General features: G+C 43.8%; 1 protein-coding gene across 1 annotated transcript in view; it reads right to left on the bottom strand.

Moving 5' to 3' along the window:
- Positions 1-17850, bottom strand: part of cfap299 (cilia and flagella associated protein 299) — a 115808-nt gene that overhangs the window by 79067 nt on the left and 18891 nt on the right. The window contains exon 3 of the mRNA XM_083784139.1: positions 14333-14423. Coding sequence (XP_083640265.1) covers positions 14333-14423 — 91 coding nt within the window. The remainder of the gene's footprint in view (positions 1-14332; positions 14424-17850) is intronic.

The following is a 17850-nucleotide window of genomic DNA, read 5'->3' as shown; positions in this document are numbered from 1 at the left end:
TTTAACCTGAACTGGAAAACAAACTACAAAATCAGCCTGGTATGGGGTTTAAAAAGGACGACCAGAGTACTTCCAGCACCACTGCCTGTGGAAGACATGTGCCCTGACCTAAGTGGGAGAGATGGCGTCCACTATTTACTCAGGTGGAATAATATTGCAGCCAGCGCAGCGCGGAGCGGAGCAGAGCCGTGTGTGTAGTGTGATAAAACAAAGAGGATTCTCAGGAATGTGCACCATGTGTTGTTCACAGTGCAACCCCAACGCACGCTGGATTCCCAGCAAGCCAAGCAGTGCTGGAAGAAGAAGGACTCACATTCGTTTCTTTTTTTTTTCTTCACTTGAGTAAGTAACAATTCCACCATGTAGGAAAGACCCCAGCAGATTTATTTGACAGCACATTTTGATATCGTTTTAGTCATTTAAGTTCAACACTTTCATTTTTGTCACGTGTTAGTCCTGTGAAATGTTTCAGTTTTAGTCTACTTACAGTTGGCGAAATATCTTAAGATTTTAGTCAACTAAATTGACAGTTGATTTAGTCGACACAATTCTTTTGCAGGCCTTGCTGGTGTCGTAATGCATGGTTTATACTTAGCCGTGTGCCGATCTACAAGCTCGCAACGCGTCACAGATGTGTTGTCAGTGAGCTTGTACGATCGTTATCACAGCCAATCATAAAATTACTTGTACTTCTATTGGATCGCTTCTCCACTAGTCCTCCCTACCATTTAGCCTAGTTTTTATTTGTTGACTAAATTGTAACTATGTACAGAGCCTAAATAAAAACTAAGCACTTAAAAGTACCAACGTAAAAGTAGGATCTACAAGCCCATAGGGTTTGCATTAAGACACGCTGTGAGCATGTTCTACAAAGTAATAGTAAATGATAGTAAACGCCCCCTCACCCACACGACTTCTACGACCCCTCCGTGCACATGTGCACTCGCACTCGCGGACCCACTCGCCACACGCACGCACGCTCGCTCGCTCGCTGTCCTACATCTTCGGAGGAGGAGGAGGAGCAGTCGTCTCGTGACGACCCCTGAAAAGTTGAATAGAAACCGGAAGCAGTGTTTTGACCGGAAGCAGTGTTATTCCAGATGCACTGTGGAGAGAGGTCTCTTTTGTGCTCCATAGAGAGACTGTGGAGAGAGAAGTCTCTTTTTGTGCTCCATAGAGAGACTGTGGAGAGAGGTCTCTTTTGTGCTCCATAGAGAGACTGTGGAGAGAGAAGTCTTTTTTTGTGCTCCATAGAGAGACCGTCACCGAAGGTCTGTCGTACAGACTCAATGCTTCTCCTTAAGGTCAGGAGGTACATGTTCCCTGAAGGCCTGCCGCACAGGCCCAAGGCTTCTCCCAGAAGTCAGGAGGTAAGAGCCGAGCTCACTATCGTGGAGACATCGCAGTGTATTTGCTCAAGGCTCCGCGTCTTACCAGGACGGTGACTGGGCGCTCACCCCATTGATTCCCTGTCCGAGGGGCGAGCGCAGGTCGACCTAAGGTGCGGAACGATTCCAGTGTGGGTTCCTGTCAGGAGGGCGGGTGGCACGGGATGCTCAAGTAAAGTAAGTTGAAATTGTATTAGAGTACACAGTACAGTAGTTACTTTTCACTACTGTGAGGTAGCCTCTCTGACCCAAAACAGACATTCTTACCTCACTGAAGGCTCAGTGTCATGTCCATTTAAAACACACCCTACGTATATACAAAGTTGAGTGGAGTCCCACCAAGCTCTATACAAGGCCCCTTTTCTCCTCTATACTATTTTTCTTCAGCGGAAATAGCTGATCTACTAGTTCACAATGCGTCGCATTGCGGACCATTTGGGAATCCAAAGGTTCCCGGTTCGATTCCCAGCTCCCCCTCGGTTAGTGTCAAGACACTGAAGCCCTAGCTGCTCCCGGTGAGCAGGTTGGTGCCACGGCATGGTTTCCCCCGCCGTCTGTGTTGGTGGGGATGGGGGCAACGGTACGATTACGAATAACGGGGTCTCTGGTGAGACTATTCTCATGACAGACGCCTGAGTGGTCTGTGACAAGTTTGGTTTGGATCTTCCACCACGGTTGAATGTGGTCCCTATAAATGTTCAGCTGCACGAAACAACAGGGCAGAACAATCGTACTCCCAGCTGGCCGTCAATCGCTTAAGGAAAGTGTTGATTTGATACCAAGTATAGAATGTTTTATTACACCACCACCCCAGTATTCCCACGGTAAAAGATTGAGCTGATGCATGCTGAAGGGTGATAGTGGTAGTTAACGTAACTCATGTTTTGAGTAAAAGTAGCATACTACAATGTAGAGATACTTTGTATCTGTGAAAGGCCTACATTCAATAATGTAATAGTACAAGCATTGGCATCAAAATGTACTTAGTGCCATTGTGTAAGTACTCTTACACAATGGTGTTGGAAGATGTTTCAGATTTTGTTCCCTCTTTGTGATGCTCACAACACATAATTAAGATTTTTTTTGTTTTTGTTTGATTTGTTTTTTGGTAAGAATGTGCAACGTACCTACTGTAGTGGAGTAAAAAACAATATATATATATATATATATATATATATATATATATATATATATATATATGGCTCAAAGTAAACTGCAGCCCCACAGCCCTTAGTGCTCCTAACACATTGAGAAATGCACTAAATACTTAAGTAAGGTAATCCCTGAGAGATTAGATTAAGTGGATTCCTGTTCGTTTGTTCGGACATTTTTCTCAACGATATCTCGGGGTGGTCGCAGCTGTTCGTTAGCGGGTGGGTTTCCCCAACTTTTTCAGCTCCCAGACCCAAAAGATGCATTTGGTGTCTCACCGAAACTCAAATATACAAAAATACATGATGAATTAAACCTTTAGGGGCTTTTTAAGTGAACAAAAATACAAAAAACACATTGCGTTGTGAGACACATTTTGAAAACGTTTGAAAAACAACAAAATAGGACATTCTGCATAATTTTTCTCTCAATGCCAATATAGTAATAAAAGTAATACAAATTAAAAAAGTAGTTATTCCTTCCACCACTGTGTGCATCATTCATTAACGGCTGCTTTACTACACAAAATTATTCTCCTTTGTCCCCTTGATAGATGGCTTCAAGCTGGTGGGGTCTCTGCCACTCTGTAAGGCCATTCAAGCCAAGGTCACCCGATAGCCCAGCAGGACTCAGTGCTTTCTAAGGCCTTCCACCTTGGCCCCACCGCTTTGAAATCAACCTTCCCATTGTTGTTTTTACTGGCCGTGACAAGGACAAAGGAGCGGGCAGCGGGGACACACACATGGCCTGAAACGCAATAGGGCTGGGAAGCCCTCTCCGGTTTCAGCCACTATACTTGATCTGTGAGCTGCTTGACTGACCACCTCATTATCTATAGCCACCAGGAGCTTATCAATATACTCAAACTCACTGGGTCCGCGGACCAAAGACAAACACGTCCTTTATAGAGGAAGTCCCCCTGGACACAGGGGACACCCCCCCCCCCAGGCACGGGACACACCGCAAAAGCCAACCGTCCGAATACCACATGCTGAAGGAGTGAGAGTTGGCCAAAAATGCTTATACTCAAACCATGGTCTTTTCACACCAACTTTGTCTTTCAATCTTATAATGGAGAATGCGCTCAGAGTTGAATGTGTCAGATTGCAAACAAAGATGATCATTACAAAATATATATTTCTATTGGGTACACCTAATAGGTGTACCCTAAGTTTGTTCGCTAACCAGATATCTTTGGCTTCACTCACACCTTTCGATCTAGCATACAAAATTAATACATGCTTGTTGTATGAGACTTATGACTGATGCAAGCTCCCAATGCATTTCCAATGGAAGTCACATGGTTTGACACAACATATTTGTTGTACGGCTTTCGGATGTGTTTCGACTCCCCCCCTCCGCCTCATACAAAAAAAATGTTGTGTCAAACCATGTGACTTCCATTGGAAATGCATTGCGAGCTTGCATCAGTCAATAAGTCTCATACAACAAGCATAGATCAATATGTTGCGAAGGTGTGAGTCAGGCCTTCGGCCTCACTCACACCTTCGCATCAAGCATACAACATTGTTGGATGATAGATGTAAACAAAGGGTAAGTGTCATGGCCGCCCGAATGCATTTCCAATGGAAGTCACATAGTTTGACACAACATTTTTGTTGTACGGCTTTTGGCTGTGTTTCGACTGCCCCCATCCCCCTCATACAACAAAAATGTTGTGTCAAACCATGTGACTTCCATTGGAAATGCATTGCGAGCTTGCATCAGTAAACAAGTCTCATGCATCAGCTACTGTATACAACAATATGTTGTGCACGTGTGAGTGAAGCCTTAGATTGATGTATAGCTGATGCATGAGACTTATTGACTGATGCAAGCTCACAATGCATTTCCAATGGGAGTCACATGGTTTGACACAACATTTATGTTGTATGAGGGGGTGGGGGCAGTCGAAACACAGCCGAAAGCCGTACAACACAAATGTTGTGTCAAACCATGTGACTTCCATTGGAAATGCATTGGGGCAAGATGTAAACAAACCCTTTGTATACATCTAGCATGCATCAATGTTGTATGCTAGATGCGAAGGTGTGAGTGAAGCCTATTGGCCTGACTCACACATGCACAACAGATAGCTGATGCATGAGACTTCTTTACTGATGCAAGCTCGCAATTCATTTCCAATGGGAGTCACATGGTTTGACACAACATTTTTGTTGTATGAGGGGGTGGGGGGCAGTCGAATGGGGTTGGTATGGTGCTGGTATGGTCCTTCAACTCAACTGGTCTGTTTGGGTTGGATTGGAATTCCCAGGCCTGTTGAAGTAGTGGTCCTCAAACATTTTCATGTCAAGGACCCCCAAATTGACATTGTATTCTGCAGACCCCGACCTGAAATTGTTTTCTGCTAGGGAAATGTTTTGAAGATTTATCCAAATATTTCAAAAATAGCCGATCTACAAGCTCAAAATGGGCAGTAATGGGACGCGTTGTGAGCTTGTAGATTGGCTATTTTCAAAGTATAAAATGTGTTAAAGTGGTAAAATGTTCCATATTTTGCTGTGGACTGCCTTGAACTTCCTCAAGGACCCCTTGAGGTCCTCAGACCAAACTTTGAGCATCATGCAGAGGGCGCTGTTTTTCCTTTATGTTTTCAGATTGCACTTTAGAACAAAAAAGGCACCCTAAGAGTGCTCCACAGTGTGCGTAGATTCTGTTCTTACCTACGAACAAATGACAGCTAAGAAAACACTGAGGGATCCCAAAACCTTCTTAAAAACTTCCTAAGTGGGTCTAAGAACAAATTTCCTCTTAAGAACGGTTGGCGCATGAGGCCCACAATGCCCTCCCAACAGCCTTTAAGAAATGTCAATCCATGGACTCCTTCAAAAACGCTCTCAAAGAGCACTTACGGGCGTGTGCAATTTGAAACTGGCCCCTGTAAAAAAGTCTGTAAAAGTCCTCCCCCCCGCCCACACACACACACACACACACACACACACACACACACACACACACACACACACACACACCCACACACACACACACACACACACACACACACACACACACATTTTATTTTTTATACTGTACACGTTCTTCTTTTTTTCCTAACTGTATTATGATGATTGATTTTTTTGCATAGAAGTCTGAATTTGTATGTCTTTAAATGTTTTGATGAATTGAAAATGGAGGACCTTTATGTAAACAATAGTATTTTAGCCTCTTAGCAGATTTTGTATTTACCTGTACTTTCCTTGAACTGTACCCATTCTGCAAACTGTTAATAAAATGTTCAATTAATCAATCAAACACATGTATAACCAGTGCACTTGTTCTACCACTGATGTGATAGATACGGGGTGTGATGGTGGCAGTACGGGGTGGGTGGGTGGCGGTGGGACACCTTCCATTTCAGATGTGTGCAACTCCCAACAATGAACAGCCTCAGGCATCCTGTGCAGGTGTGACCGATTTAATAAAAAAAAGAAAGGGGAAAAAAAGGAAAGAAACAAAACGTAACTTCTTACCCAGTGTAAATAAGAGCCAAAGCCACCAGGTGCACCCTTTGTTTGTGTGGGACTTGGCAGCAGAGTGTGTTTCGCAACGGGGCCAAAGAGGGAAAAAAAAGAAATCACAATGAAGGTGAGGTCGTACAGGCTTTAGAAACTCAGCTGATCGGAAAGATAAATGCTGCGCCTCAGTGGAGGGAGAAGTACTCCAATATTGCTTTTAACATATATATTATGTAATTTATTGTTTAGCATTGGTGAAATAAAATTACTGTATACGAATTACCATTATCACAATGCAAAGCTCAACGCTTTGCATTACACCGTGTTGGGGGGCTATTTTCGAAGTGGCGTTTGTTTCATAACGATACTGTAAATCAGTAAAGTAACTAGAACAAGTAACTGAAGTTTTAAGTTAACATAAATTATACTGGAGTAAGAAGTACAATGTACCACTCACAAATGGGAGACGAGCTGTTTGTTACTGCCATGCATGTGGATTATCAATCCATGGAAATGCCCTTTGTGGTGTGGACAAGGCCATATAAGTTGAAAGTGTATTAACTAGACAGGTGTAATTTACACTCGAAAGGGTGAGCATGACATTATGAGGCGGAGAAAAGGTTCACTCCTTGATGAATGGCACAGCGTAGCATACTGTCCAAATTCCAATACATCATTATGAAAGAACTTCACTTGAAATGGTATTCTGTCCTTTTCTTTTGGTAAATTAAATTGTATGTTTCTGCTCTAAGGTGGCAATGAATGATTGAATAAATGAATCAATCAATCAATCAATCAATGTGTGTGTTGTGTGCATGCATGCGTGAGTGTGTGCGTGCATGCGTGTGTTTCCAATGCATGCGCCTCTAAGAATAAATTATGTTTCTAATTATGACATTTAAACAGTTTAATTGAGTTCAAACCCTTGAAAAGAACAAAGTCAATTTGAGGGTCCACGTATCCACGACATGAAAAAGCTCTACAGCGCTACAGTAACAAACGCCAGTTCGGCTAAATAAATTGATGAGATAATTCTACCCACTTCCCTGTAAACTGTAATTAAGGGATAATCAACAACAAGCTGTGTGGTTATAATGCACACGACGCGGAGGATCCACAGAGTGCATTATTCTAACATGCACTCTTTGCATGGCACTACCGCATCTCTGTCAACAAGACGTCAAAAGACCACCACTGGAAATGAGTGCCAGCTGAGGCAGTCAGCTGACAGTAGTTACGTATTTTACCGCAATGTCAACACATGCGTTTTGTGTTCCCCGATTTTCAGTGCTTGTTTACACAGCTCTAATACTATACACGTATATGTAACAAGACTGGGAGTGTATAAGCGCGACTTGCAGAAAGGCAAGGCAGTGGCTCTAAAAGCAATTAAGGCATTGGCTTAAAAGGCAAGGCAGTGGCTCTAAAGGCAAGGTGGTGCCTCTAAAGGCAAGGCAGCGGCTCTAAAAAGGCAAGGCATTGTCTCTAAAGGCAAGGAATTGTCTCTAAAGGCAAGGCATTGTCTCTAAAGGCAAGGCATGTGTCTCTAAAGGCAAGGCATTGTCTCTAAAGGCAAGGCATGTGTCTCTAAAGGCAAGGCATGTGTCTCTAAAGGCAAGGCATTGAGATAAAGGCAAGGAATTGTCTCTAAAGGCAAGGCATAGTCTCTAAAGGCAAGGCATTGTCTCTAAAGGCAAGGCATGTGTCTCTAAAGGCAAGGCATTGTCTCTAAAGGCAAGGCATGTGTCTCTAAAGGCAAGGCATTGTCTCTAAAGGCAAGGCATTGTCTCTAAAGGCAAGGCATGTGTCTCTAAAGGCAAGGCATTGTCTCTAAAGGCAAGGCATGTGTCTCTAAAGGCAAGGCATTGTCTCTAAAGGCAAGGCATGTGTCTCTAAAGGCAAGGCATTGTCTCTAAAGGCAAGGCATGTGTCTCTAAAGGCAAGGCATGTGTCTCTAAAGGCAAGGCATGTGTCTCTAAAGGCAAGGCATTGTCTCTAAAGGCAAGGCATGTGTCTCTAAAGGCAAGGCATGTGTCTCTAAAGGGAAGGCATGTGTCTCTAAAGGCAAGGCATTGTCTCTAAAGGCAAGGCATGTGTCTCTAAAGGCAAGGCATGTGTCTCTAAAGGCAAGGCATTGGCTCAAGGCATTGGCTCTAAAGGCAAGGCATTGTCTCTAACGGGAAGGTATTGGCTCTAAAGGGAAGGTATTGTCTCTAAAGGGAAGGCATTGGTTCTAAAGCCAATGGATCGGCTCTAAAGGGAAGGCATTGTCTCTAAAGGCAAGGCATGTGTCTCTAAAGGCAAGGCATGTGTCTCTAAAGGCAAGGCATGTGTCTCTAAAGGCAAGGCATTGGCTCTAAAGGCAAGGCATGTGTCTCTAAAGGCAAGGCATGTGTCTCTAAAGGCAAGGCATGTGTCTCTAAAGGGAAGGCATGTGTCTCTAAAGGCAAGGCATGTGTCTCTAAAGGCAAGGCATGTGTCTCTAAAGGGAAGGCATGTGTCTCTAAAGGCAAGGCATTGTCTCTAAAGGCAAGGCATGTGTCTCTAAAGGCAAGGCATGTGTCTCTAAAGGCAAGGCGTTGGCTCTAAAGGGAAGGTATTGTCTCTAAAGGGAAGGCATTGTCTCTAAAGGCAAGGAATGTGTCTCTAAAGGGAAGGCATTGTCTCTAAAGGCAAGAAATGTGTCTCTAAAGGGAAGGCATTGTCTCTAAAGGGAAGGCATTGGCTCTAAAGGGAAGGCATTGTCTCTAAAGCCAAAGCATCGGCTCTAAAGGGAAGGCATCGACTCTAAAGGCAAGGCATGTGTCTCTAAAGGCAAGGCATGTGGCTCTAATGCCAATGTGGCAGCTCAAAAGGCAAGGCGTTTGGCGCTCTGATGTGATGCAATACAATGTGAGAGTGTGGACTATCCAACACCAACTTGGGACTTGTGAATCGCTGCCAGCGCATCCACATCCTCCTGTCTTGAGCTCTGCAGTGTTGCTAGCTCTGCTGTAATCGTAGTTTTAGAAAAGTATCCTGTGGACAGGTGATGAAAACTAGCACTTGTGCTAATACACTGTAAGCAACGCACTACAAATTGTACAATTGTGCAATATGCATTGTGATTGTGATGTTGTGATGTGATGATTGTGAACATAACATAATGCCGCAGTGTGTCTAGGTAAGTGGTGCACCTCTTTGCCTTCCTCACGGTGCCTCTTGGGTGACTGATGCAGTGCCCAGCCAGCCTCACTCTGTCCTTGTCTGTGACCTGTGGTGCTCTAAGACAAGGCGACGGCTCTAAACTTTAGCGCTTTAGAGCCACTAAAGGCTAAAGGCAAGGCTAGGTGGTCAGACCAGTAAGATCACCCGAGACAATGCAACTTCAGGACATACAGAATATCAACCGCTAAATAACCAAGAAGGCAGTCCAGGTCTATGGTGAGCCCACCCACTCCATTCACACATCATTCAAGCTGTTACCATCAGGCTTATGGTCCCACTTATATTTTTTTAAACCCATTTAGACCTCAGGCTGATTTTGGAGGGAAAAAATTGTAATGTAACCCATTTTTCACCCCTGTGTCAATTATCTAATGATCCTGGGCTCTACACACCCTCCGCCAACCTGGGGAGAGCAACGGACTTGAACTCATGCTTCCTTCATGCCAAGTGTCCAAGTCGCTCCTTTACACCTGACAGGGGGGAGTTTCCCTGGTTGGACGTAGCACGTGGAAGGAACACGTTATTCCAACCAGTTCCTTTCCCCTCCATCAGGCGCCCCGGCTGGCCAGGGGGAGGCAGTTTAGGGACCAGGATTACTGCATGTTTTTGTGAGGTATACCTACCCTAGGGGACACGGGGAGAACATGCAAACTCCACACAGAAAGGCCCTTTCGCCAACCCCGCCTTGGGTATGGGCACTGACGACGCGGAGGAGAGGACACGCCGCCAGCGCCCACAGCATCCCGAGCGGGAATCGAACCCATGACCTTCCAGCTGTGAGGCGACAGCACTAACGACTGTGCCACCGTGCCCCTGAAAAAGTCTTCTAACACAGTTTTATCAAAGACACCCTAAAACCTGAGGTCTTTTTGCGAAACTTCACAGACCGGAATCCGGAAATGAAAAGTCCCGAACGAAGAAAGACTACAAAACTACAAGGGGACGTGCACCCGACTTCAGGATAAAGTACCGTGGCCGCAGCAGCCGGTACCATATCATGGTACTTACAGTAAATAGTACAGTGTATTTGTATTTAGTATAATGTATAATGCATTTAGTTACTTTCCAGCACTGCTCTTTGGTTTCAGGAGTGTACTGGTAATGTGATACTGCACTTTTGGGGTCCTTTGTTTGTGCAGGGCCTCAATATGTGGGTCAGACATTGAACCAACATGCTATGCAACATCTGATCAAAGCACAGTGAAGATAAATCAGTATTCCCCAAAACTCACTATAGCAGGCATTGGACAAAGCCGATATTTGTGCTTAAATATCTGTAGGATATCTGTCCTTGCATTGGGAAATGACCTACAGTTGTTTAAGAAGTACTCCACTGTTTTACTGTTTTTATTTTTCCATAGGGCTGAGCCACCTTGAATTAGAGGCCACCTTATCCTCAAAGGTCATCAATTGTATCAAAGTTTACAACAGACTTTTCCCCCCACTGTCAACCTGGTGTCTGCATTGTGAGTGGGTACAGTAGCTACAGTATTTTGTCATTTTCTTCTTTTATTTTATTTTATTTACTTTTTTTATTTTATTTTTATTTTTTGTTACAAAACATTGGTAATCTATGGGCAAAATTGGGATCGGTATCAGACACCAAAATGTTGCACCAACCAGTCTGACTCTAATAGCAGTATAATTGTAGTCATTTTCGCATTCAGATACAAAGGGTTATGCAAGAGACAGATTAAACATGAGTCCAGGCCAAACGCTGACAAACATTTGACACACAACCAATGATGATTCATTCATTCATTCATTCATGATACATCATCTAAAGGTTTATGTAAATTAATTTAGTTCCAACAACCGTTATATTTGACAATTCCCAGTGCTCACGAAGGAAATCCTCCAATATTCTTTTATGCCACAAACATGGCATAAAACTGTACTGAGATTTAAAAAGTATCTCGTATGGAACTACATGAAACATACATACGCCCACACATGAGCAAATGTTCACTGGAATAGCTAAGTAAGGTAAACATACCAGCCGGGTCAAGCCTCGTCAAACTGTATTAAGATTACCTCTAACTCAAAGCGTTTCAAAGAGAAGGAGGTATTAAGTGCTCAAATGTGGATTTGATTTTAAACGGAGAGGTTGAAGGAAAATAAACATTTTCTCAGTGGATTTTTTTTTCATCAGAGGAAGCACTTAGGTGAGGAAAAATAAAAAGGGGGAGGAGGAGGGGTAGGTAAGGATCATGTCAGCATAATATTGTTGAGAACACAAAACACTGGGTTTAGTTGTCCTTGTTTTTTCTTGTGACAACTTGCAAAATAGAGGAAGAAGGACTCCGGGATTACAGCAATAAATAAATTAATGAATTAATCTCACGAGTGAAAATGTGTTAGTCCAGGCTCCAATATGCGATTTGTGCCGCAGCTTGAAAGGACTATAGCGTGCAGTTTCCTAAACACAATCCTTAATGTATAAAATCATGACGGTATTATTCCCCAAAATGTATGTTGCTGTCGCTGTACTTAATACCAGTAGAAGAAATGAAGGGTGTGCATTCCCTACAACATTGTTCTCACCGTGCATCGGCCTATAGTGCACAAAATCTCTGCCTGCATGTCCGCTTCACACCCCCAGAACCATTTTGACCGTTCAGCTTCAAACCTGGCATGGAAGGAGTGCAGTGCAGAGTGCGAGGTCATTCGATGCAGTGCTTGTCCCGAATCTAGCTATACATGCACGGAATCGCTTCATGCGTGCGTGTCTGTCCATTCGTATGCGTGAAACCCCTCTGACTGATCTACTTCAGACTTGGCATGTGTACAGTCCGGGACCCGAGGGCATGATGGGAAGTCAGCGGATTGACGGTTTTCCAGAACCCAGTGTGACAATGGACCTCCAATCCTCCATACTGTACTGTTACAGTACAGTACAGTATGGAGATCACTGAATAATGCACAAAATGGCTGTCTGACCGATATCAGTACTATGATGTCATATTGCTGACATCAGGGACCTCCATATACAGTATGTGACTCTTTTTTGATACAGAGACAATCATGGCGGCAAGAATAACTGTTCAGGAGAGGAGAACAACTGATTTTCTATATACAGCTTTTGTCCCCACACATCTCAATATTTGCCATTGACAATGAAAGGAGAAATTAGGTCAAATGTCCGCCAAATATGACATAAATGTGTGGCAACACAAACATTAAAATAATGCCATTGACAATTGATGTACGATGACAAGAGCGCCCCTCACTTCACACGGGTGTGATTTTTTTATGCAAAAGTTAATAGCACAGGCAGACTTAGCCTCGGTCAGAAGGGGTCACATAAGAGGGACACAGGCAGACAGAAAATTGGTAGTACTTTGACAACGGGTACAAGGGGTGCACTTGTTCCCAATGGGCATCGTGGTAGTAATAACCAGAATTATAATAAATAAAAGCAGTGTTGATCTTGTTAGTAATACGTTGTAAATGATGTGTGTATTTCATTAATCATGTATCTCCATATTTCATAGAGGAATGGCCAGTTGTCAAGCAGGGCTTGTATTGTGCTATACTTTTGCTACTTTTGAAAAGATCTTTGAAAATGTGTGAAAATCTTGAATAGAATAAAATGGGAAGGCCAGGTTGAAAGGGGTTCAGTGTGCCTGTGCCTTATAAACATTGAACCAATGAAAAGTATTTTAACAAGAGCTAATGACTAAATAATTATAATACAAAAAAACATTGGATCCATTAGAACATAGTCCCCTCCCTCCATTTCCTGAAGACAGACATACAAGGTTTTCACCTGACAGCAACAATGTTACACCTTTAATGGACAGCTCATATGACAAGCTGTGGGGCCTGCTGTGTCTATTTTTACAACAATTATGACATGTTTTGTTTCAACGCATTAATATCATGGATGAATGCTTGAGGAGTGGGAGTGATAGGTGTAAATAAACCTTGTGACAGGGTCTATGGCCACTGGAGGTGGTACATCAACCCAGGGCGGGAGAAATATAAATAAATCTCCTCGTATACAATAGCAAACATACGCAGACAATTATATGCCATTGGAGGAACAGTTATTGAACTGTGTTCTACAAGCTGGAGGAACTGGGCTGAAACGGTGCATAAGCAGAGGTGGAAGAAGTACGCTTTTATTAGAGGAAAAATAGCAGCGCCACGAGTCAAGTCTAATTCCTGTATTCAAAATGTTACTTCAGTAAAAGTGCAAAAGTATTGGCCGCAAACTAGTACCAAATAATGCATTAAGTGTTTATCACTTTAAATGTAGCAGTTTTTGAGGACGTGGAGAACGGCGTTCGAATCCTTTGAAGTGCCACTATCTTGGCCGTGTGATCCAACACAATTGGCCTTATGCAATAGTATTACTTTCCTCAGTGATGAGTAGTGTAACTTATTACAACGGCCAAATATATGATTACATATTGATGATATGATTACTGGTCTGTGGCCTAATGATTATCAAACTGTATTATCAAACTGTACCTTCTTTTAGATGAACCAGTAATGAATCATGCGGATGTCAGTATCCTCATGGGAAAGGCATGGCTTCAACAGGGACCTGGGTCTCCAGGTGACCAGCCTGCATCATCAGTCACCGGCCTACAGTATGACGTTTCACTCCAGATTTGGACGAAAGTATGAAACGTGAGGAAAAACAGTAGACTTATGGGACCTGCTGGCAGCATGCTCTGAAACGTTGGGGCTGATCAGTCCAGCAGTTTGCAAGTATGCACACGCACGCACGCACACACGCACGCACGGGCGACCACTTCCACCACCGATGTAGTGCATCTACATGCTCGTTGTACTGTAGATTTGCTCTTTTTTTTTAAAGGAGGAAAGAAGGAGCGCAGGAGTGCAAAATAAAGCAGGTATTTGAGTCTCTGCATTGATACGCGTAGGGCTCAGTTGGGACTGGGTGCTGCTAGGTGTCAGTCCGGGGAGACAGCTGGTCCAGACAGTGTTTGGAAGGGGGGGGGGGGGGGGGGGGGCATTTCCACTCAACTTGACACAGTATGGATTTTGTTCCCGCTCCTAATGGAATTGCAGACATATTTCGGCGGGGGAATCCATCCCATTACGTAGCATTCAGAGTGGATGTAATAATGTACTCACAGTCATTTCCCCGCTGCGGTTGGCCTCCTCGCGCTCCGCCAGAGCCTTCAGGAAGTTATCTTTGAGTTCTCTTCCTGCACTTGCCAGTGTCCTGGAAAGGAAAACATTCAGAAGAGTTTGAAATGTTGCTTTTAAAAGCCCCCCGAAAGCACATGGAGCCTTTAGAGCAAAGAGAGAGCTTTCCTTCTCCTTAGGCGAGGGCTTTGAAAACACGCCGGAGCTTCAGCCCTGCGTATTCCCATCCCTGCATGGCAAAGTCCTTTAAAGCTGCCATCTGTATAACTCGTATGTCTGCGGGATTTGAACCACGGTCTCACGGCTGAGAGATAAAAGGTCTACTGCTCAGCCAATGCCCCGGATAATAAGCGCTTGGCCAGGGGGTGTATGAGCTTATATTGTATTTACAAACTCTACCATACAGATGTACTAGTTACCGTTTATTGTATTAACATACTCTACCATACAGATGTAGTAGTTATATTGTATTAACATACTCTACCATGCAGACGTACTAATTATACTGTATTCTACCATACAGATGTATTCGTTTATATTGCATTAAAGTTTTGACAAAAAACGGAAGGCAAATTTTTCACTTCCGGGTTCAATTCCGGTTGTATCCGTTTGCTTGGCAACCTAGAACCATTCATACGTTGGTGAAGAGCGCAATCTATCATAAACCACTGTAAAGACCACATGACGGAGATCTCCGTCATCAGCTCCACCATACAGTTTGATTCAAATAATGATTTAATCATTAAAATATAAATCCCGACGAACTTTGCTGTCTATATATCTATATGTATATATATATATATATATATATACACGCGCACACACACACACACACACACACACACACACACACACAAAAGTTAATTTTCTTCCCAAGTATAATTCAAAACGTGAAACTTTCATATATTCTCAATTCATTGTGCATAAAGTTAAGTGTTTAAAACCTTTTTTTATTTTAATCTTCATTATTATGGCATAAAGCTTGTGAAAAAGAAATCCTATTTAAAAATATTAGAATATTTTACGAGATATTTTACGTTTCACACTAAACCCAAGCGGTTTAGGTTCTAAACACTTCTAACACTTTTTAAACGTGTCAGTGTTTAGATTATAAACAGAAGATTTAAATGCCATGATTGCACTGAGTCATCTGGCTACTCCTCATTGTGAACAAGTAGCATATTGCAGAGTACAGTACTATGCATACCCGGCAGGTGAAAACAAGCCACCAGATTAGCATTTGAATGCCTGATCTGCATGTGTACAATAGGACAGGCACGGAGTCTACGTAACTGTTTCAAGTATATTAATGTATGTACTATGCAGTCAATACTTTGTCTGGGCTACCAATGGAGCGTGGCATGGAGGTGATCAGCCTTTGTTCACTGTTGAGGTGTTATGGAAGCCCAGGTTTGCTTTGATAACAGCCGTTATCTTGACAATACAACCTAGATTCTCTGTGGGGTTCAGGTCAGGCCAGTTGGCTGGTCAGTTAAGCACAATAATACCATGGTAAGTACACCAGTTACTAGTAGTTTTGGCACTGTGGGCAGTTTGGCAAAACCAAACCCTGGTCACGTTTACTACATATTGGGGGAGGGTGGTGTTAATTGAGGGTGCTGTCGCGCCAAGTCCTTCACATGCAGACCCCACCGCTCGTGCTGAAAAACGGCTCGTTATTGCTGCTGGCTTCGCTTAAAACTACAATAATAAGAGGCGCGGGATCTGAATGTTCAAATATACTAGAATTTGGGAAGAGGAATGTCTTTTGGGCCGGCGCCCCCACACTGAAGCTCTTTAGAGGGAATAGCGTAGTGGTGAAAGTGCAGGGACAGCACATACTTGGAGGCTTGAGGCCTAAACTCCATCCTCGGAGAGTGAATGAAGGATTGCTGCTGGGTCATGGGGGGCTGAGGGGCGGCCGAGGGGGGCCGAGGCCCCAAAGTAAACACAGGTGTTGAGGAGGAGGCAAAGCGACTGGGGTTACCCCCTTCCAGTAGCTAGAGCAACACACACAGTCACGCTTGGAGGTTGAATAATACCCAGCCAAAAAAGCCCGGAGCCGCGGGTGCGTGTTTTCGACTTCTTCAGAGCGTTTCCCCCTCCATCGACAAATTTTCTTAACAAGCCTCATTTGGAAAGCATAACGAGGATTTTCGTTATTGGGGGCTTGCGGTTATTAGATGTTAATGGCCCGACCGCGATTCATCTGTGCCTTTCTATCGCGTCTCGGGTTGCCGCTGTGTGGCCAGGTGGACCCGGACCGCTCCGTGGGAGAAAGGATGTGATGCCGGCGGGCGCACTGTTGAAAAGAGCAGATCTACAAGCTCACACGGGAGCCCATGTGGATCTGCTCTCTTTTGGGGCACGACGCCATCGTTGCGACAAAGTATAAAGACTGCACACACACGCGCACGCCACACACCCGCCTGAAACGGATCTAATTTACAGTAAGTGGAGATATTTCAACGGCATGAGTTTACTCAATGGGGGCTCCAGTACATTAACACACTGGAGGTCATCTCTGTTGGGGGTAAACACTTGTCACCACTGAGGGACTGTCCAACCAGCGTGTTTACACCTGTTTAAACACAGCGTTAAGACTGGAGGCTGGGGGGGGGGGACCAATTGGAGAGAAGAGGAACATTTAAATAGACACACGCACGCGCACGCACACAATGCAGTCATTGGCCTGCATTATGACGAATTAAATTAAAAAACAAGATATTTGTGTGCAAATCCCTCAATGTCGATATTGGGATGATAATATCAATAATGTACATTTTTATCTCAAAACAAATTTCTAGAAGTTCACAACACGTTGTGAGTCCGACAACCGTTCTCAAACAAATGACCCCCAAAATTTGTGCCAGGGTCACCTAAAATACATATTCCAATCTTTTTTGGGAAATATCCGTAGGGTTGTTAAACTGACAAAGATTCTATATTAACACATTTTGCGGAGAACGCCCCTGGAGGTCCATGCACTTTGAGGCCATTATGTTTATGAGCCGAAGAACCACTTTTGCTGCTGCAATTTATTTAACACCATTTTTCTTTAGTGTGTGCCATCTGGTCATCTTCCTGTTTGCACTCAGCTTGCACCCTCCCTCACTAATGATTGATCGTCCAACTACAAGTCTCAATTCACCTCGCCAGGTCTCTGACTCCACTTTATTGTCTGCTTGCACAGCTGAGCTGAGCAGCCATATTTTATTGCAGGGAACCGCAACTTAAATTTAAAAGCACTATTAACCACTGATTCTCAACGTATACAAAGTCTGCGGCGGGGGACCACCCTGGGGTCCACTTGGTTCAATTTGTACACAGGTGTTTACAGTGTAGATTGGGGTCCCAGAGATTTGAAAAAATAAATAAAAATGATCTGTGGCCGCACTGGTTCTCAAGCTTTACTGGATCAGGGCCCACTTGAACATCTCAAAAGTGTTCCGCGGCCCACCCATCTGACCACATAATGCGGTCGGATGGGTGAGCCCACTGGG

Source organism: Protomyctophum parallelum (genome assembly GCF_964188405.1).
Source record: "Protomyctophum parallelum genome assembly, chromosome: 15".
In the NCBI taxonomy this organism is placed as follows: Eukaryota; Metazoa; Chordata; class Actinopteri; order Myctophiformes; family Myctophidae; genus Protomyctophum; species Protomyctophum parallelum.
This window is presented reverse-complemented; position numbering and strand designations above follow the sequence as displayed.